General features: G+C 42.6%; 1 protein-coding gene across 16 annotated transcripts in view; it reads right to left on the reverse strand.

The window, feature by feature from the left end:
- Window positions 1-7,177: 7,177 nt before the first annotated feature.
- Window positions 7,178-20,829, reverse strand: part of huwe1 (HECT, UBA and WWE domain containing E3 ubiquitin protein ligase 1) — a 48,339-nt gene continuing 34,687 nt past the window's right edge. For 13 of the 16 annotated variants that reach the window (XM_087834426.1, XM_087834423.1, XM_087834424.1 and 10 more), the window contains 21 exons: window positions 20,542-20,666; window positions 19,218-19,438; window positions 18,693-19,084; window positions 17,910-18,570; window positions 17,079-17,793; window positions 16,858-16,946; window positions 14,676-14,832; window positions 14,450-14,582; window positions 14,095-14,309; window positions 13,755-13,990; window positions 12,681-12,783; window positions 12,260-12,409; window positions 11,916-12,161; window positions 10,372-10,489; window positions 10,115-10,255; window positions 9,742-10,029; window positions 9,444-9,549; window positions 9,153-9,270; window positions 8,709-8,890; window positions 8,143-8,333; window positions 7,178-8,048 (listed from right to left, as the gene is read on the reverse strand). In XM_087834426.1, the coding sequence (XP_087690552.1) occupies window positions 7,946-8,048; window positions 8,143-8,333; window positions 8,709-8,890; window positions 9,153-9,270; window positions 9,444-9,549; window positions 9,742-10,029; window positions 10,115-10,255; window positions 10,372-10,489; window positions 11,916-12,161; window positions 12,260-12,409; window positions 12,681-12,783; window positions 13,755-13,990; window positions 14,095-14,309; window positions 14,450-14,582; window positions 14,676-14,832; window positions 16,858-16,946; window positions 17,079-17,793; window positions 17,910-18,570; window positions 18,693-19,084; window positions 19,218-19,438; window positions 20,542-20,666 (4,690 nt within the window). In that variant the 3' untranslated portion in view covers window positions 7,178-7,945. The remainder of the gene's footprint in view (window positions 8,049-8,142; window positions 8,334-8,708; window positions 8,891-9,152; window positions 9,271-9,443; window positions 9,550-9,741; window positions 10,030-10,114; window positions 10,256-10,371; window positions 10,490-11,915; window positions 12,162-12,259; window positions 12,410-12,680; window positions 12,784-13,754; window positions 13,991-14,094; window positions 14,310-14,449; window positions 14,583-14,675; window positions 14,833-16,857; window positions 16,947-17,078; window positions 17,794-17,909; window positions 18,571-18,692; window positions 19,085-19,217; window positions 19,439-20,541; window positions 20,667-20,829) is intronic. The other 3 variants (XM_087834425.1, XM_087834430.1, XM_087834429.1) reach the window with 2 other exon arrangements.

Below are 20,829 nucleotides of genomic sequence, written 5' to 3' on the forward strand. Positions count from 1 at the left end.
TCAATTCAATTTTATTTATATAGCGCCAAATCACAACAAAAGGCGCTTCTACAGCTCTCTTAAGGATTTACAAGCTTGAGCTCTGAACGATGACTGGGCCATTGCAACACTTGTTTTCTTGCTGGTTTGCTGGGATCATTGTCCAGTGGCATGACCCAGTTAGGGCCAGGATGTAGCTGTCAGACAGATGGCCTCAAATCTGACTCTAGAGTACAGAGGAGTTCATGGTTGACAGAAAGTTAAATCAAGTAGAAAATCTTGAGGAAATGCATGGAAAAGCCGCAGAGAGTGACAGAAAAATGTTTTAAACACATTGACACGCAAAGGAAAATAGCAGTGAGTCAACAGTACTGGGAAAAAGAAAGGGGGGGGGGGGGGGGGAATGGAGAAAGGTGACAGGTAACAAAAGTTAAAAAAAGACAAACCAAGAGTGAGAAGCGAGCAGTCAGAGCAGGTTTCACCAACTCTCATTCCCTGAGATTTTGACTACAGTTCTTTGGTTGCTGGTGTGTCTGGTTTTTGGAGATCCATTGATCCATGTAAAGTCATTATGTGGCCAGAAGGTCAGCTGGTCGTCTCTGACCTGCCGTTAATCATTCAGTAATTGAGGGGAAATGACTCTGATTTCGTTTCCGCCCATGCTTGCAGTGGTATGGCTGCTAATATGACCGGCGCTTCACTCATCAGAATCCATCTCATTATGCATGTTAACTAAATGTAAATAGCTTCAGACAAACCAGATGTGGTACACCGAAGGTTAGACCACCACTACAGATAAGACATTGGTACCAGAAATCGAGGCCAGGCAGTCAGATCAGAAACGGTCAATTGCAGCTTATGTATACTCAAATTCATGTCATTGATATTCAAATTGAGGCGTTTGCATAGAACTTGTTGCTGCGCGCTGTTGTTAAAGCAAAGGAATGACTGTGATGTTTGTTTACAGTCATTCACTTCAAAGGCTTCCCTCCTAAACCTCACAAACAGAAACGACCCTTCACCATCTTGATCTTGTATTACTACTGACCACGTGGGAGTTGCATCATCTAATTATTTGCATTTTTAAGTCTAATGTAATGTAGTAGAGATGGGAAAAGTCCCACAAAGACATGGAGCTTATTCACTGATAAGGTTTCTGTGGCTTATTTGAAGATAAATACGCAGATTTTATGTGGTGCCATTAAATCGTCCTGCAGTCTTTGCCTTCTGTAGCAACAGTGTTGGGAAGGTTACTTTTAAAATGTATTCCATTACAGATTACAGAATACATGCCCCAAAATGTATTCTGTAACGTATTCCGTTACGTTACTCAATGAGAGTAACGTATTCTGAATACTTTGGATTACTTAATATATTATCATGCTGTTTACAACTACATGAATGTACTATTGCTGTGATTTATTACTGTTACTGAAGGTCCGCGGCTCCGAACCGTAGTAAAGGGACCTCTGGCTAATACGGTGGGTTCTGTGTCGGCTCGTAGCCGAAAACTAGCTTTACTTTGTTGTCTGGGTCAACTTTGCTAGCAGAGACAGAGAGAGGCGTTGAAAGGCTGCTCCAACGGAACTTATTGTTTTTGGAGGAAAACACGAACACGGTGTACAGTCGAGTCTTAATAGCTTACTTACAACTGGGCTCGTCAGGCTCTCTTCTTGGCTGCAGTGGTTATTATTATATTTACATGCTTCCAGCTCCCGTTTTTGCTCGATGACAGCTCGTACTTTTCCTTTTTCTCCCTCCCTCGCTCACAGACACATAACGTGTATGGCAGTCCATTCTCCCTGCAGCACGGACTACACTGCCCATGATGCTACATTCTTTAGAGCTATACCTGTAGCATTCTGCCTATTAGCTTAGCACAACAACAACAACAAGGCCTCTCTCACCCAGGAAACACGCAGAGAGAGAGCGTCACCCTGTAACCATGGCAACCGTAACGCTGCCGCCCGGAACAACAGAACGTAGCTGTCAAACAAAACCCAAACAGTCCTGACCCGCCACAATATGAAACAGGGAAGTACCGCCGTGTAATCCATTTATTTCAACAAAGTAACTGTATTCTAAATACCACCTTTTTAAACGGTAACTGTAACGGAATGCAGTTACTCATATTTTGTATTTTAAATACGTAACGGCGGTACATGTATTCCGTTACTCCCCAACACTGTGTAGCACGTGTCTCTCTGAGGCTCAGTAAAATGACTTCACTACGTGATCAGTAATGTAGCAGGGCTGAATTTCACACGGTGGCTTGGCTTCTCTAAAATGCCACGAGGTGCCTACTGCTGTGCCCCTGAGGGGAGGTGAGGGAGAAGCTTGGAGGGGAGGTGGTCGCAGATGTGCGTAGAGAGATAGCGACCACAGAGGTAATAAAGACTATGACCTTTACAGTAGACAGACTGTCACTTCTGGTTTGGGTCTGGACTGTGCAGTCGCTGCGCTGTGCTCATTTCTGCGACCCAAAGCCAGCCTATGTGCACCCACCTGAGCCCAACCTTTTTGTTTTTTTAATTCCTCCTCTTCCTCGTCTCCAATCTCCCTCTGCTTCACAAACAGAAGCACAAAGATTTGTCGCTACATGGAGTTCAGCTCATCTGCCTGAAATACACACTCACTTTTTGCAGCTCTCTGCAGACGTTGTCCTCGGAGGCAGAGCAGAGATAGCAGCCTAATCAGGAGGTGATGACAATGCCGACACATTCAACAACAGCACATAACAGCCGCTGCACTGCTGTCAAAACTGAGGGCTGCTCCTGTCCTCCTTGATATGTCAAGCTTCTCCTTCATCAGTACATTTGGTACACAGTGTTCCCATCACCAGCTGGAAGAAGTTCAGAAAGTAGAGATAAACACGAAAAAAAAATAAAGTAATTTTTCTCAATTTAAAACTTTCTATTGGAATACAATCGGAACGCCTACCCAGTGATTAATGCACAAACGTAATGGTGAGCTGTTAGCACAGTGTTCACACTGCAAACAAAGCCAGAGTTTATTGATTATGAATATTCAAGCCTCGCGTTTCCTCGTGGCACCTCAGAGTATCATCAAACCTTTGATTTGGAAATAAATGGCTGATTAATTCTGCAAAGAAAGGGTTGTGCACCGTCTTGAGTTTTCTTCAGTATAAATATCTTTAGGTAATTAGAAACATTAAACCAATTACTCTAATGAACTGATTCTGTCCCGTTGCCCGTTTGGGCTCAGTACTGAAAGAAAACCTTTTATCTGTGAGAGCAGAAATATTGTGATTTATTCCACAGCAGTAAAATGAATTAGGCTGAGAGCTTTCTGGCTCATACACAGACATCATCAATGAACTCCGCTGGCATTCATTTCCTCCTCAGCTCCACTATCACTGATGAGGAGGGAGCACTTTTTCTTTTTTTTTGACATGCTTTAACTTAAAATTTATTTTCTTAAAACAGTCGACACGTGATGTAGTTTGTTGGGGTCTTTTGCTGTCTTTTTAAACAATCACAGCGTATTTTGTTTCTCAAAGTGCACCATAGAACTGTGAAATTTGAATTTACCATACTGCAGACTGGCAGCACCAGATGCTCCCCCCCTCCACACACAACACACACACTTTAAACTCTCACAACAGTCACCCCTAAATCACTTCCAGAGCATGAAATGGAAATAAAAGAAAATGTACCGACATGGAGAACAGGCAACACCTTGTTCAGTCTCGCACAATCATCCCCACCCAGTGGAGGTGGCGGCGCAATGCATTGCAACAGCTCTTTTGGCAGCACTGCTGACATCTTCATCCCTAATATACGCTTACGGGAAACACTAAACCAGAGGTGCAACGTCATTTCTTCCAAGAAAAATCAAACATCCCCCCCGGTTAGCAGAGAAGTTAGCCCACTGAAATCTTCTGCCAGGCAAATTCCCTGAAAGCATTAATTAGTTTCCCACCATTTAATTGGAAAGCAAAGCCTTAACAAAGCAACAGATGCTTACAGAATGTGAATCAAGTGTGGCAAATGGAAAATGGCATCTGTGTTTCATACATGCAGGAGATGTTGCTGTCCATTGTACTGTAAAACCAGGTCTTACTGCGGGGCTCTGAAATCCCTGCATGACAGCACTGTAATTTCATTTATCACGCCTCAGCACGCACCAAATCAGACATGGACGCTTACGATTCTACCCCTCGTGTGCAGGTTTGTGGCGGGAGCTGAGGTGGGGGGAGGGTCAAAGAAACACTGGTGGGTGGGTTCAATTCGATTTCTGGTGTTGTAGGAGTCCTGAAGTGGAACAAATTTGGCGTGTGAGAGCAGTGAAAAGAAGGTGGATACACAGGGGATTACTGAGGGAACGACAGGTGCAGACATGCGAGGGGTTTAGAGGAGCAGCAGGGAACCCCAAGGAAGCAGAACAAGATACAGTGGTGTGAAAAAGTGTTGCCACTTAAATGTTTCAGATCAAAGACATTTAAATATTAGACAAAAATGACACAATTAAACACAAAATGCAGTTTCTGAATTAAGGTTTTTATTATTGGGGGGGGGGGGGGGGGGGGGGGGAACTGGTTGGGCCGTGCTTAGCAGCAACAACTGTAATCAAATGTTTGGGACATCTGGCAATGAGTCTTTTGCTTTGCAGTGGGTGAATTTTGGCTCACTCATCTCTGCAGAATTGTTGAAATTCAGCCACATTTGGAGGGGGGGGGGGCACTTTTCCACACCATTGTATAATATTCTTAAACACGCTGGTACTGAGACTAAAAAGTTTCCTGAAAGTAAATGGTGATATTAGATTATTTCTCTTTTGAATTAATAACAGGGTGTTACAAAGAATATTTAACCACATAGTTTTAAGCCTAAAATGTGGATGTGACAAAAACTGTGGAGAAGAAGGGAACTTGGGGATGTTAAGATGTTATTCTTAAGAGTTAAGAATGAAAAGTCCATGAGTTCAAAGGTCTTGAGTAAGTGTGTGGTTCAAGGCATGAATTATCCTAGAAAAGCAGAAGATAATGGGAATGACAGGAAATTACAAGCACTAGAATATATTTAGAAAAAACAGACTGACCAGATGCTGCTCTGTTCCAGTGACTGAGTATTTGGCACGATGTCCTCGTAAACACGAAATGAGACATCCGTTCTTGTTCTTCTTGTTCAGCATTGTGAAAAAAAATTGACTTTTAAAAAAACAAAAACAAACAAAAGTAAAAAACAAAAATAGCACAAAGCACCAGAGCAAATATCACAAGTTTAAAGTTTGGTGATTCAGAGTGATGTGCGGCTGTTAAAACAAAAAGGGACAGTCATGTGAGAAGTATTCACAGGACTCTGTGCATCCTTACTGCTGCCATAGGATTTAAGAGGATAAACAGTAGCCAGATGTTGCACTAGAATAAGTGATCGTGAGCATCTCTAAAAGACATGTTGGCAGTTTGCTGTTCGTGAGCTTTCAGTTGGGAGTTGAAACAATGCCCCAATCTTTTTATCTCCCAGCCCAAGAGCTTCATCTCAGATTCCACAGGCCTCAGTGTGTTAAATATTAAAAGCTTATGACAGTACAATTACAAAAAGACTGAAGGGCTGCTAAGAGAAAGTTGCATCTAAAGAAACCCCAAAACCTCTGGAACAATGTCCTTTAGACAAACAAGACCAAAGTGGAGATGAAACCCAGCGTATCAGCACATCATACCTGCTGTCAGCACCGTGGTAGAGGGGTGATGGGACACAGGACCTGGACAGCCTTATAGTCACCAAGTCATCAATGAACTCTGATGAATATTAAAGTATTTTAGAGTCAAACGTGAGGCCACCTACCTGACAGCTAAAGCGTGGCCCATATTGGTTCAGAACATGAGAGTGATCCGAAGCACAGTAGCATACCTACAACATAATGACTGTGAGGGAGAGGAAATGAAATAAACAGACTCAAGGTGTTGCAGTGGTTCAGTGAATCCAGACTGAAATGCTGTGACAGCACCTTAAGAGAGTTGCACATGAATGAATGAATGAATGGCTGTACATGAAGCGTTTAAAGAAAAGTGGGCCAAATAATCAATAATCAGAGAGACTGACAAGTCAAATTAATCCAAGCTAAACATAGTTATTCAAGCTACTGAATCATTTTTAAGTTTTCTCGCTAAATCATCAACAGTATCGTTTACCATAACTTCTACTTCAGTGGAAATATCAGTTTTTGGGGGGTTTGGAGGAGGGGGGGGGGGTGTGTTCTGAGGTAAGACAATAAGAAAACAAATGAAAACAGATGTGAGTAGCGCATTGATTTGATAGAGAGCAGAAAGGCTCGAGATTAAGTGTTGGTGTGCAGTTCTGTCCAGCTGTGGTCATGTGGTCTGGTTTCCAGTAATATTTTGGACTTCAATTCACACACTTGGTTTCTGGGTAGCCTGTGGTTTGAAATGGTCTAAACTAAAAAGAAAAACTTACACTATTTGTGCCCATTGTGTTTTTTTGCTATCTGGTATGTCAACATGTTTAACTGTTAACCGACCAAAGCTGCTAGACTCCAGAAATTGTGTTTTGCTTGTCTTATTTTAGCACCGATGTGGGAGAGGACTACAGTTTCCTTGTACTCGTACTAAATATGACCATGCAATGACGATGAGAGTCAAACTTATAACAGATTTGTTTTGTTTAGACTACACAACCCATTTAAGTAACGACAAACCTAAATAAACTTTGTGGTGATGTATAACGACAAGATAACCTGACCATTGTTGGTCCTTTGACTTCAAAACTGAACACACAAGTAGATCACGTCTTCAGGTTGGTTAAAACCAAGGAAACGTGGCAATCTGACAGTGAAGGTGAAAATGTGTGTATACCATCATTTTGTTGTCTCTCTTTCATCAGTAATGAAAACCACACAGGTTTGAGAATGGAGGCCAAACTGGGTCAAGCTGGGCTCCTCTTCTGGTTCCAACTGATCCCTTTACCCAGCAGGCACTCTGCTCACGATGACATCAGTTATTACATGCTTAAATGATTATTTTCCAACAGTCAGTCTGATTCGTAGCATTGCAAGGGTTCAATTTGGTACTCGTGCCACACAAACTAGAGTGTCGGACTGGCAACAATTTTTTTTGTGGTTGTTCAACTGCTAAGTAGAATTATGAATAGAGACATCTGTGATGAAATTAATTCGCTGCAAATAGTGGTTAAAACACTGTTAAAAGAGACAATGAACGCATTTTTACGCATTTATTCATGTAGTTATTCCACTCTGATTCAAAGGCTCAAGGCTGGGTCAGCGATTTAATAGCCAAAAATACTCTAGAGTTTATGTGGTTAATGTTTTTTTTTTCTTTTTTCTTTTTTTAAATCTCCTTCAGGTTTTCTCTTCATTTTTGTACCATCCTTAAAAATGCCACAAAACTTTGAAAAGTGCATTTTTGTGAATAGCTCCAAAACTTTTCAAGTTGTTCATATACCCCTCATAAAAATGTTCCCCGTCATCAAAGCTTGTGAGGTCACAAATTCGCAACAGGAAACCACCAACATTTTTTCCCCAAAGGTTTTATAACCATCCTGTTCAAACAATCTTTTTTTTGTTTTTTGTTTTTTACACAGCCAGAGAACAAAAAAGATTGAACATAATAAACTCCCAAACCTTTTGTACAGAGAAATCAAACTAAATGAAGAAAACATCTCTTATATTAGTCCATGTTTTATCCTTTGAATCCCCTCTTGCATTTGCCATTAAATTGGGAAGGGAGACACAACAGTGTCAGAATGAGGCTCTCTGTGTTGTACGCAATGTCAATCAGTCTATTTCACTTGCTGGTTTTATCTGTTTTATGTGGAATAGAAACCAGCAAGTCTAGGCCATTCAACAAGTAATCCAGTAATGTCTATGTTGGTGTGTGCGTTCAAAGGTTATCAATGTGAATGTGTAAGGAGTAGGCAAACCTAAAATTAAGTGTATGCATGTCTCTGTGTGTTAAGAGTCTCAGAGTTTAAGCCAGTCCGAATCCCTCGGAGCATTCCTGAATGGCCAACAGCAGCATGTGTCTCAGCTTCTCGTAGCTCTCGTAGGCTGGAAGGTCCAGCTGGTTAAAGCTGAGGATGAAAAACAAAACATTACAGTTTTAAAGTTTTGCTCTTTTGAACCATCTACAAATATTTGTGCCATATCAACTTTCAACATGCTTACCAAGTGTGAGCAGATGGCAGGCGGTCAGTGGATCGATCATCACGGTGGATCTGGAACTTCTGGATGCCGTTCATGCCTTCCAAAGCTGCAAAACCCTGGAGGGGAACCTTGGATGTGCCAGTGACAAACTGCAGGAACTTGGCCCGGTCTGCTTGATCAAATGACCGCAAGGCCCTCCAGAACCATTGAATCTAAAGGAGAGATTTATCCGAGTTACAAACATACATTTGTGTTTCAGTTATAGTAAGAAAATGTGATTCTTAAGCAATATGCAAGTGTCTTGTGGTCAAGAAACATTTAAGACAATTTATAAGGCTTTTCAATATTCCCAAATCATATTCAGCGCTATGTGTGAAAGTTCAAATGAAACGTTTTATCGAACCAAATGTGTCTGCATCACTTCTACAGCTGGAAACTTAAGTTCAAGCTCCATATTAACAAAAAAAAAAAAAAATAGTATTCGCTGTTCAGCTACATGCTGGTGTATTTGTGAAGTCCTCCAGGAGGAATCGTGCACATATCTTACCAAACAATTAAAAACACTGCAAACACTTCCTCATCCCTACCTGGATTGAGCTGGACTGGTACTTGTGATATTCAGTGTTAGCCTTGAGGTCATCGATGTCAATAGCAGGCAGGCCAGAAATGAGCAGTTCCAGCTCCTGCTCAGTGAAGATGGAGATCAGTCTCTTGGGGATGATCTCGTAGAAACCCTCAAGAAAGGCTGCGAGTTGCTTGCGGATTGCACCTAGTGAGTGAGAATTTGTTTATTTTTCAGTGAAGCACCTGAAAATTCAAAGCATCTCTCAATAATGTGCAGCTGTAGCTCAACTTTGCATCTTTAATGCTGCTGCAGTGCTGCCACCTAGTGGCATCATTTAGATTGCATTATATACTGGTTTAACATGGCAATAAAATGGCATCTGCTGATGACTTATTGTTTTTGCCTACACCAATTATTTTAGCATTTAATTTCACTGATGCAGCATTAGTATTAAGAAAAAACTCACCTGTCATCTTCATCTGGCACACCAGGTGCACATACTCCTTTTTGTTTTCCTCTGTGACCAAAATATTGGCTCCATTTGGTTTGAGGTCCCTGACTTCACATACCCCAAACTCCTGGACCTACACATACAGTTAAAGACAGTCAAAAACATTGCCCTAGATAGCAGTAGCATTTTTAAGGGTTCAGGTAATTAAACCTTAACAGCACTTCTATGAGAACTTCAAACCTTTAAGGAACATATTAAATTTCCTTAAAAGAGAAAAAAAAAAATACATAAAGAATAGACACCAACCTCTGTGCTGAATGTCAGCTCATAGCCCAGGGTGGAAACATCATTTTCCAACAGGTAAACCAAGCCCTGGAAGAATGGGTAATCCTCGCTTTCCATGTCCGTATACCTAGGAATACCACAGAAATGTAATCATATTATTGACATGTTCAAGAAAAATCTATAGCTGACTGGTTCTCCGGTTGCCACAACATTTAGTGTTGTATTTAACTCGGCATGGGTTTGTTGAGATCATTACACTAACTGGTGCAACGTGTCGACAATTAGGTCACTTGGGTTTAAATGCTAGTAGCTCAAATACCTGACGCTCTTGCCCAAGATGTGCTTGTAGAAGCTGCGGGTGAAGTAGCACTCCAGTAACCGATTATCATAGACTGCCTTAGCCACAACACGACCCACAAACTTAAAGTAGCTGAGATGGTTGGGGTTGCAGTGCGATGATGGGTTGATGGTATAGGTGACACGATCCCCTGGTGAAGTGCGGAACAGGGCATACATTGGGTTGAACATCTCCCGGGAGATGATCATGTACCATTCCCTCAGCAGGCCGCCAGCATCCTGACCCTCCTCCCCTTCAAAAACAATGTACCTGTAAAGGAAGGTGAGTGGATCAAGTTGAGTGGGTTTGAATTGAGGAGCCGTGCAGATAGACAGAAAGACTAATGAAGCCTTACAGCCTGTTCTTCATGTCCTCTGGGCTCTTACGATGCAGCTCCCTGTACGAGTCCTCAAACACATGATCTCTCCTCACATGTACTGCCATGTCCTCCTTCCTCAGGCCTTCATCCAGCCGCTCCAGTTCCTGGCGGAAGTACCTACAGAGACAAACAGAAATTCCAGCATGTCAACGATGGAAGAAAAGGAGGGAAAAAAGGAGAAAAAAAGGAACACTTCAAAGTACAAAATTTAAGCTGAAGATAATTCTCCTTACTTCCTCTTAACATCAAAGTCTAGGATGCGTATGTAGTCAACCAGTACTGCAAAAGGTCCATCGGCCAAGTGAGTGGTTGACTGCCGCAGGATCTGATTAAGTACTGTGCGGTGAGTTTCTAGAAATAAAGAGTAAGGACTCCCATTAGAACATATACCATAAGATAAGATACCTGATTAGTCCCACGAGTGGCAAATTTCATGTTAAGGCTGCCGACCATTGCCAGCGCAATGGCGGCGCCATCTTACCCTCCGACCATACATACATTACACAAAAACATCACATGGGGAGGACAGGTCAGAGAGGTATAACAATGGAAAATGCACCACATGAGGAAAGATAAAGAGAGAAAAAATAACTCCCCCCAGACTGAGCTCCAACAGGGAGATCAATTTGAGAACAGAAAAAAAACACCTCTGCACATGAAAAAACTCTTAATACACCAAAGAAACACATGACAAGCAACAGGGGTGGGTAAAGGGTGAGAGACAGCCAGTGTAGACAGTGAATCCGGGCCTGCAGCCTTTGCGCTGGTCTCCTTGATCCACCATCTGCATCGGAAGGGAATAAACATCGAAGGCGTTTGGAGGAGGAGGGGGGATGAGTGTATATCTGCATGTGTATGTATATGTCTGTGTCTGTGTGTGTGTGTGTGTCCAGAGTTCAGCTGAGACACTGTCCTTCGCCCTGCCAGGCTAAGTAAACAGTCTTCCAGCCAACCCAGGTGGCCTTGCGTAGGATAGGAAGAACAGTCTAAGCACAGTCTGTTATCAGGGTGTTTTTGTTCAGCTCTAGCCTTGAGACCACAGCGGGCGCCGAAGTGGTAGCCGCACGAAGTGATGGTAGTTTTTACTTTAGTGCGAACAACTCGTATGAATTTCAAAGCTGTTCTAACAGTCCGACACTGGTCTCTTAATTTCCCGTTGGAGAGCCGCGAGCTTCTCCATGATGTTATCAAACTTACGCTCCGTGATGTTGTCGATCTTGTGCTCAAAGAGCAGCATCGTTTCAATCCCAGCGGGCAGCCTTGTGGGGGTTTGAACAGCCAGTTCCGCTTTCTTAATTCTTCGATAAACCAGGGCCAAGCCAGCTCCGATCAGCAAGAACCCTGTAATCATGGTTCCGAATAGGTAGATATCTTCAGCGTCTTCGATCGACAGTCTCGCCAGGCACACAACCCTCCAGTTATTCCACCTGTCCATTGTGTATCCGGCAGGGAAAGTACCTCCAGGACACTCAGGCTCACCCAAGCCCAGACTTCTCGTTGAGAAAAGGGTGTCAATTGCATTCAGGGACCAGTTGATCAAATCCATAATTCCTCTTGTAGGTTTTTGAGAACAGACTGTGAGAGTGTGTTCCAGTGAAAGTAATACAAAAAAACCACAGACTAGACAAGGACACAAGAGGCTAAGCAGGGAAGCTAAGGGAGAGGAGGAGGAGGCGGAGAGGAGAAAAGTGCGACCGCCTTCATCAAGAGCCAGAAAGAAAAAAAAAAACTAAAACAAAGCTTTATCATTCTCCTTATTTGAATATTTTAGGCTTACCAGCAAAGCGGAGAAACTTCTGAGTATCTGGTGGCAGATTTGAAGAGATGTGCATGGAGGATGGTTCCCTGGAAAAGAATGGGTCTAGAGATGAAGGTGTGGCAGGTGTAAGAGGTGCTGGAGACAGTGGTGGAGGTTCATCTTTGATGTGAGAAAGCTGGCTCTCCCGCGTATCCCTCACAGGAGGTTTGCTCTCTCGCTCTGTGGCATGGACTAGAAAGAATGCCTCCACAGCAGGCTGGAGAACTGGGAAAACAGCATTAGGAGAACATATTACTTAATCCCTGATAGCAATTAGTAGAATATAAAAATCACAGTATGTACATTTCTGAATTTCCACCTACCCAGGACGGCATGCTGGTCATGTGATTCCTCCAGTTCTTTCAGACACTCCCCGAGCATATCCCATAGTTCATCCAACAACAGCTGCTCACTGAGCAGAGGGAGATCTGGAAGTCTCTCTTCACTCTCTGATTGACCATTTCCTTCTTCATCTAATAAAGTTACAATATAGACCGAATCATTGGATCAGCGTTGTTGTCAGCTGTCATATACATTTCATTTTGACTGTTAACAAGACTGCTCTTTAGTCTGTGATTAAAACGTATTTATCTGTGTTGCAGCTGCTTGTTATAATAAAAAGGTTTGTTTTTTTTTCTTTTAAAGGAACTCCAATTAGATGTAAGCATCTTCCACTGAAGCAAAAATCACAGTAAAGCAGAGAGTGTTTTAAGGTATAATTAACAGGCTGCTTGTGAGTCATACCCAGAGGTGCGGGGTCTTGCTCTAGAGGAGACGGCTGGTCCACATCCATTGGAGAATCATCTCTCTGTGCTGACTGGGATTCTGAAACCGACTGGCCTTCAGACTACAGAAAATAAACCAGGCAGAACCAGAGGCAGAAACAGAATGTGAACAACAGGGGGGAAAAAACAAAACAAAATAATGACTAACATGATGGCTTGTTTGGAAATAATTAGGGATGCACAGATTTATTTGCTAATAATCATCTTGTTTACTGAAACTGAGCTATTGGCCAATAGAGCAGTGACTAATATTTATCTGTTTTGTATAACAAATTTAAGTACATTTATGGTTACATTTTTAATAGGCTGAAAATTAAACAGTATATACAGAATACACTCGTCCAGTCTGTTTTTGATACAGTATTGGCCAAGAACATCAGAGCATCCCTAATAGTGTTCAATCTTGACTGAGACTGTCATGCAAAATGACATTCCCATGATCCACTGACACAGCAAGTAAGGAAGGAAAGGAGGGAGAGAGGAAGGGGAGGGTGGGCCAAAAGCATGAAGCAACATCAGCCAGCAAACAGACGGCTTCAGTGAAACAAATCAAACCATTTGGAGCAGGCAGCACATTCACATCTAGGCAACATCAAAACTAGACTACATCAATGCAAAGAATGATAAAGAGTGCAATGAATCACTGGCCCATCTGTCTCTCTGTTGGAGCTGTCAATGTTCATCATAGCAGCAAAGCAGATGTCACAATGCATAAATTACTTGAAATAGCAGACTATAGGGTGAATGTAAAATGTAATATGTTTACAAATAATTAAATCCAATACAAAGGGTAGAATTGGAGTTTCCTACTTTTTAAAGGCATGTGCAATATAATTAATGGGTTGGCTAATTGATTAAAATGTCCAAATCCAAGGCAAATGACTAATAGTATGTATCTTGATGACCACCACACCAAGTATGAATAAATTCACTGTGAAGGTCACACCGCATAGTCAATGATGACTTTTAAGCATTAAAATGATGATTGACTGTGTGAGTAAGAATGCCTGCTGTCAGTGGAGCCCATGCTAACCGTGGCAGCAGCAGCCGTGCCAACAGGGGCAGCAGCCCCAGCAGGAGGATGGGGGGCAGCCATTGAGGATCCGGCAGCGACGGCGGCAGAGGCAGAAGGGGCGGTGGGTGGGGGGGCCTGTTGCAGCCGACGTGCCCGTTGCCCCTCTCTCACCATCTGGATGATGGCATCAGCCTCGGCCTCCAGCTGACGCACCGCAGCCTGGATGCTGCTTGCTGAGCCCAAACTGGTGGAGCCTTGCCAGTCACAAATGGAAGAAAGGGGTTTTAATCATTGAGACATGATGACTATATTGTACACAAAAACCAAGAAAGCACTGTATATGTAGCATGTTTTTTACCCAAGCGCCCTGTCTGTTTGGCCTTCTTGTTGGCGCGCCTTGTGTCCTCGCGGAGCTGGATGATAACCTGCAGCACTCGCAAGAAAAACTTCTGTGTCGATGTCTTGGATGTTAGTGAGCTCATACAAGGAAGCTGCAGTTCACGTCCCCCGAGCGTGCGCTTCTGTGCCGCAACAATCACCACACTCTCTGACCCGTCAAACCTGTGTCCCAATCAACAGACACATACAAGGCATAGGAGTTTATAGTCATCATTACAATGCAAATTTAATGAGTATAATTTTTTTCCTAATCTGCCAGTTATCTACGCTGACAAAATAATGCCACTGACCGATGAGAATTGTCATGAGCTAACCTGCTTGTCATCTTGCCCTTCAGCCTAGCTGATATGGAGGAATCCTCGGGAGGTGCGTCAGGGGAATGTGAATCAGCTTGTGCCCGTCTCTGCTGCTCCAAATTGTACTCTCTAAGCTCGGCCAGTAATGTCCCTAAAAAAAAGAAAAGAAATAATGTTCCAAAAGTTTGTAAAGAAAAAAAAACAGGAATATGAACTGGCACCTACGCTCGTCCCCAAAACCTACCGATCTGTTTGCAAAGAGTGTATCCGAGATGTCTTGCGCCACTAAGCAGCAGTCTGAGTACAGTGTCTCTGGTGGAAGCGTCTCCTCTAGAAAGCTGCAGCAGAATGTTAGCTGCATCTTCCAGACCTTCCTCTGAACACGAGTGAGATGTCAACACCTTTCGCAGAGGAAAAGAATCGTTTGTGAAAACACATCATTGCAAAAATAAATGTTGAAAACAAAGAACAGAAAAATATATAAAGACTTAAAGACATTTTAACAAATGAGATCATTATGAACAAGCAGTAAGACAATTTCCTAAAACTATCGACACATGTTATGCTGCATTACTTCTGCATAAATCCAGGTTCCAAGAATACACTGTCATGAACAAGCTGCTGTTTATGCTCCTAAACACAAAAAGCTACCAATAAGGGCGTAACCAGATGAGGTGATCTGTCCATACTGCAGCCAAGCATGTATTTGACAAGTGCGATTGCTGTGTATAGTTCCCTGGCCTACTTGAACATCTTGGCCAGCACTAACCCCTAAGGACAGCACTAAAACTTCCTTGATGGCTGCTTACACATATATTTGGTAAATGGACTGGTTCTTATACAGCACTTTTCTACTCTGAGCACTCAAAGCGCTTTACACAACTTCATTCACCCAAACACTGATTATGCCAAGAAACCTGGCACAAAGGTTACTTACAGTTGAACTCTGAGAAGTCAGAAACATTAATTATTGCTCCCGACAACCAAATATCTCTAATCAAACAGCATCTTGGTTCTCTTGGCTCATCTGTTCACCCGAGCCTCAGGTACCTAGGTGTGATCTTTGATTCTGCCATGTCCCTAGAACAACACTCTCGCCAGTTAATTAGGAACTGCCTTTTTCAGCTAAGAAACATCTCCAAACTGCGAACTTTGCTGTCTAAGTCTGAGTTAGAAATGGTTATTCATGCTTTTATTTCTTCTCGCTTAGATTATTGTAACAGCCTTTTTCTTTGTTTGAGCAAAAGGAATCTGGACCGTCTCCAGTTAGTCCAGAATGCTGCTGCAAGGCTTTTAACTAAGACACGAAAAAGAGAGCACATTACACCAGTGTTACGTTCATTACACTGGCTTCCAGTACATTTCAGAATTCATTTTAAAATCTTGGTACTGACTTTTAAAGCTTTGAATTGTGATGCCCCTGCTTACATTTCTGATCTTTTAGAACCCCACGCTCCCTCTCGCAGCCTGAGATCTTCTAATCAAAGGCTGTTGGTAGTCCCTCGAACATATTTTAAAACCAGAGGTGATAGATCTTTTAGAGCGGTGGCCTCCAGGTTGTGGAATGCTCTCCCTCCATCATTACGTTGCCTTGATTGTATTTATTCTTTTAAAAAGCAGCTTAAGACTCATTTATTTAGATTGGCTTTTAATTAGATTTGTGCTGTGTGTTTTATTATTAATGTATTTTATGTATATCTGTTTTATATTACTGTGAAGCACTTTGTGGTTTTTATCCTGTGAAAAGTGCTATATAAATAAATTGATTTGAAATTGACAAAGGTCACAAGAAAGGGTTAAGATTTTTTTATGTAATCTGACAAAAACAAAAAAAACCTTTTCTGCTCTGATTTTTTTCCCTCATCACATAAAGTAATATTATCCATCCATAATAATCTACTGAAGACTTAAAAGACATAAGCTTTGGTGTTTTCTCTTAATTCTGGATGAACACAGTCAACATTCTCATAGTCTGGTTAATTTATCTGGCAGTCCAGCATTTTATTTTTCCCTAATAGTGTTTAACAGACAAACCACTGCACTTTTGTTACTTCTTAAAACACATTTTTAATGAAGAATTTACTGTAGACTGGGGTTTTAAACCACATCCTAAAATGTGTTTTAACATTTGTGTCTCTGCCAAGAGAGAATCGCAAACATCAGGCAACTCTTCCACTAACAGGATATTAAAAGAAAAATGTGTTTTCAATATCTGAAGTCCTTGCCTCAAAAACTGAAATGCCTGATGATCTAGAGCTACTTAATAAAATATTACTGAATTTTAGTTTTGAGCCCAAAAACGAAATGTATCCTGACTTCAACTTAACTCAGTTTACCAACAAGCTTGCCTTAATTGACCCTTAGAAGTTATTCAGAGAAATATCTGGGAAAAGCCCTCGACATTTCTTTAAATCATTTCATCATACCTCCACAGAGAGTTGAAGCTGTTTTTCTGTCAGTCCAGTGGAAGCCAACTTTTCACTCTCTGTATTGCTAACAGCACCCCTCTGTTTTCCTGTTTCGAAAAAAAACAAAAAAAAAAACATTTTCATTAATAAAAATGATCATTTTCTAATAAAATCTCTTGCATTGTAAGATTTAAATTTAAGATTTGATCACATTTTATTCAGGAATAAAGTACCACTACCTGTAGAGATTGTTCCAGTGGACGTGGGTATAGAGATTGTTGTAGAGGATGTCTGAGAGGTTGCTATACTTGTCCCTGAGGATGTACCCTGGGCTACAGCTCCTACAGAAGCCCCTGGGCCTGCCACAGTGGACTGCATAGCGCCCACTGCGGCGGTGCCTTGTGTCGTGACTGAGGCTGTGGCTCCTGAGCTGGTTGCTGTGTTGGGGTTAGGAGCCTGTGGAGTTGGGTGTCCAGCAGGCACCTCTGTGGCCTTGTTGTCAGGGAGGGCAATGGATATGAGGGAGAGCAGGCGCAGCAGCTTTTCAGTGAGCAAGGAGCTCCGTCTGATCACAGGGTGGGACAACATGTTCATCAGCTGGCCTAGAGGAGAGGTCTCTAAGCTGAACTGGGCTCCCTCTGCCTCTGCACTTCCACCTAGAGGCACCGTCTTCATTGAGGCTTTGCCCTTACGGCTGACATTCATGTTGTCGAGCTTGACCAGTAGGTCCCAAAAATCGGTGGAGATTCCTAGAGACTGGAGGGTAGAGGCGGTAGACCCCAGGGAGTTCTGGGTGTTGGAGACATTAGGGTTGGTCTGAGACTGTGACCCTGACCTGGAGCCTCCACCTCCACCCCCTCCTCCTGAGGAGCCTGAACAAAGACGAGAGTCTAGGTCAGAAGACGAAGCTGACAAGTCCTTACAACGCTGCTGCGTGAAGTGGCTGGGGAACACCTGCAGAAGAAAAGAAAAAACAAAAGGACACTGAATAACTTGAGTAACCAACTTCATTTCAAGTCTTAGAACACAGAATGGACAAAAGATTTAGATCAATATAGCTAAACCCTCACCTTGGCTAGCTGAATAAGTGTGTCCAGCACATGTCGACAGACCACTGGAGCAGCTTGTGGGTGGATGTGAACAGTGGAGCCTCCACCTCCAGCACATGTGACACTCGTTGCACCCGCTGACACACCTCCCAATGTCCCAGAACTTGAAGAGCCTCCAGCTGAATGCCTGTCAGCATGCTTCCTACCTGATGCTCGCTGAATCTGGAAAATGTTTGTTCGGCAACCCAAGGCAGCATCCATAGAAACAGAGAGCCAGGAAAGCTGACTGGAACTGCGAGACTCCACCCTGTTCAATAACTCTAAGGAGGAAGCTGGGGATGAAGAAGAAGAAGATGAAGATGAGGAGAGGGACGAGGTGGCTGTGCCTTTTCCTCCACAGCTTCCCTGGCTGGTCCTCTTGCCGCGAGAGTCCTCTAGACGTGAGGTCTCCACGCATACCTCACTCTCGCTGCTTCGTTGGAGGATTGACAACAGGCTGCGAATGACCCACCCACGTGTCTGAGAATGGTAGCAGAGGTTCCTGAGCACACGGTGCAGACGGCTGGTGTTGAGTTTCGGTTCATCCACAAACAGCAAAACTAGCAGGCAGGACAAAGCCTCGTGGTCCAGAAGCAATCGTCCACGCAGGCGCAACAGGGAGTCGACACTTGAACTGGATGGTCTGAAGAAAAAGTAGTAACAGTATGTCACCTGTCAAAACTTCTATAAGATTTCCTAAATGCCAAACCGACATTTTATTTAAAAAGGAAAACATTTCAAAAAATTAGATCACTGTTATTATACCTGTGGTTTGTTCCTCCACCCATCTGAAATGTCCCTCCTCTCTGCACAGCCAGTCGGGTGTACTGGACGCCACGATTGCTTCCTAACCGGCTAGTGAAGGCCGGTGAGCGCAAGATGGCTGAGAGGGCTGAAGACGAACTATGACCAAAAAGCCTTTCATGCATCAGTTGTCTCTGACGTGCCTCTTGCTCTCTACGTAATGCAGCAGCTTCAGCAGCAATGTCTGGAGGCATGACAGCCAACACGCTGTCCTCCATGTCTTCAAGAACACTGCGACGGAGCTCTGATGGCAGTGTCTGGATGAAAGTTACGGGATCTAAAGGTGTGTCTCCTTGGGGAGGCTGCTGGGCTAGTTCCCTACGCTGCTGCTCTGCTCGCTGCTGGGCAAGAACCTAAGACAACCAATGGCATGCTTAGTAAATAGAACCAATTGTCAGTGACTTCTTTAAGGATTTGTTTGAAATATCTATGAATAAGCATTTTGCTTACTCACGCAATTTAAAAAAAAAAAACATAACTTCTCACCTCCTCCTGGATGGCAGGTGGTAATGCTGCCAGGAATTCAGGGCTGACCTCTGTAACCCCTGGCCCTCCCAATACAGGTGCAGTAGAGGCTGGCAAGCTTGTAGCAGCTGGAGGACGGGAGGGTGGTCTGATGCCAAGCTGATTCTGCAGCACCTCTCGGCGGATGTCCTCAGGAAGAGCTGCCAAGAAGGAGGGATCTACACCCTCTGGCAGGCTGATGCCTGCCATCACAAAATAGAACAAAACAAACCCCCAAAATGAAACAATTCAATTAATATTATACAGTTTATTATTGCAGGGTTCACTACAGAATATCAGCCAGACTGCATCCAATCCAGGCAACGTAAAGCATCTGTTTGTGTTGGCAACAAAAGGGCTCATCTTGCAAGATATGTCCAAAATTTCACATTAGAATTTTTATGGTTCTTCCATGAAGGTTGTATCACGTTTGGCACCTGACCAAAACAAACACACTGATGTTCTTCATACCACTAAGCTGTGTAATACTATAAACATGATAAACCAGAATGATGACAACAAAGCAGCTAGATGGAATACCAAAACGGATTAAAATAGGAGCCAGCATTTCACAAACTATTTTGGTTACCACTTTTATCTTAAACATGCTAGTCAGTTACTCCTTTCCAATGAGGTCACACACATCATAAATGATAGCAGTCATGATTGATCGGGGAGCAAAGTGTAATCTGTTGTCTCTCAATCAATAAATGCAACATTTTATGGCTGTCCAATCAGACATAGTAACCATCACAACAGATAAAAATGTCACGTAGTCTGACGGTGGCATACGCAGAGATTCTATCCTTCAGTCATATATCCACTAACCATCCAAATTGCTGTTTACATTCAAGTATCTCAAGTTTCAATGAAGACTTGGCAGGAATTAAATAGAGGGTACAAAAGATTAGCATCAACAAGGAGCAGCAGCAGCAAAATTCTGTATCTGGCCAAATGTGAAATATGGTCACAAAAACAACCAGAACACAGTTTTTTGCAAAGCATTATAATTACTCCAGCAAATATAGAAATACTATAAAATGTCAAGACTTTCATCAAATTATTGATATGTCTGAGGTAATCATAATGACTGTAATATGGCAAAAACATTATTGTAATGTTAACATGGACCTCTGACTACCATATTCTCATCAATTCATCCAAGTGAACATTTAAACCAAATGTAATCAAATCTCCTTCAGGTATTCCTGAGGCATGACATCCAAGCCAATAAGAGAATACAATGGCATTGACCCTGCAAAAGCATAAAAATATTAACAATTGCAGAAGTAGCAGAGTACTTTACCTGCAAGTGGATCCTCCTCATCATTGCTTGTAGAGGGAAGGGGCTCTTCCTGGATGGCTTGAGACTGGCTGTCAGCACTGTCACTCCTGGGCATAGTTTCCCCAGGAGATGAAACAGAAGTAGAGCTGCACATAATAAAACAAACAAAAAACAAAGACTATCATTGCTATCAAAATTATGTGCAATATCTATTGATCTCAAAGTTCTAACTGCATGAGATGCCTTTTGAATCTTATGTGAAATTTAACAAAAGGTTGAAACAATTTTAAAGATACATATAGACCGTGA

Source organism: Neolamprologus brichardi, chromosome 20 (genome assembly GCF_056152115.1).
Source record: "Neolamprologus brichardi isolate AB-2024 chromosome 20, ASM5615211v1, whole genome shotgun sequence".
Classification (NCBI taxonomy): Eukaryota; Metazoa; Chordata; class Actinopteri; order Cichliformes; family Cichlidae; genus Neolamprologus; species Neolamprologus brichardi.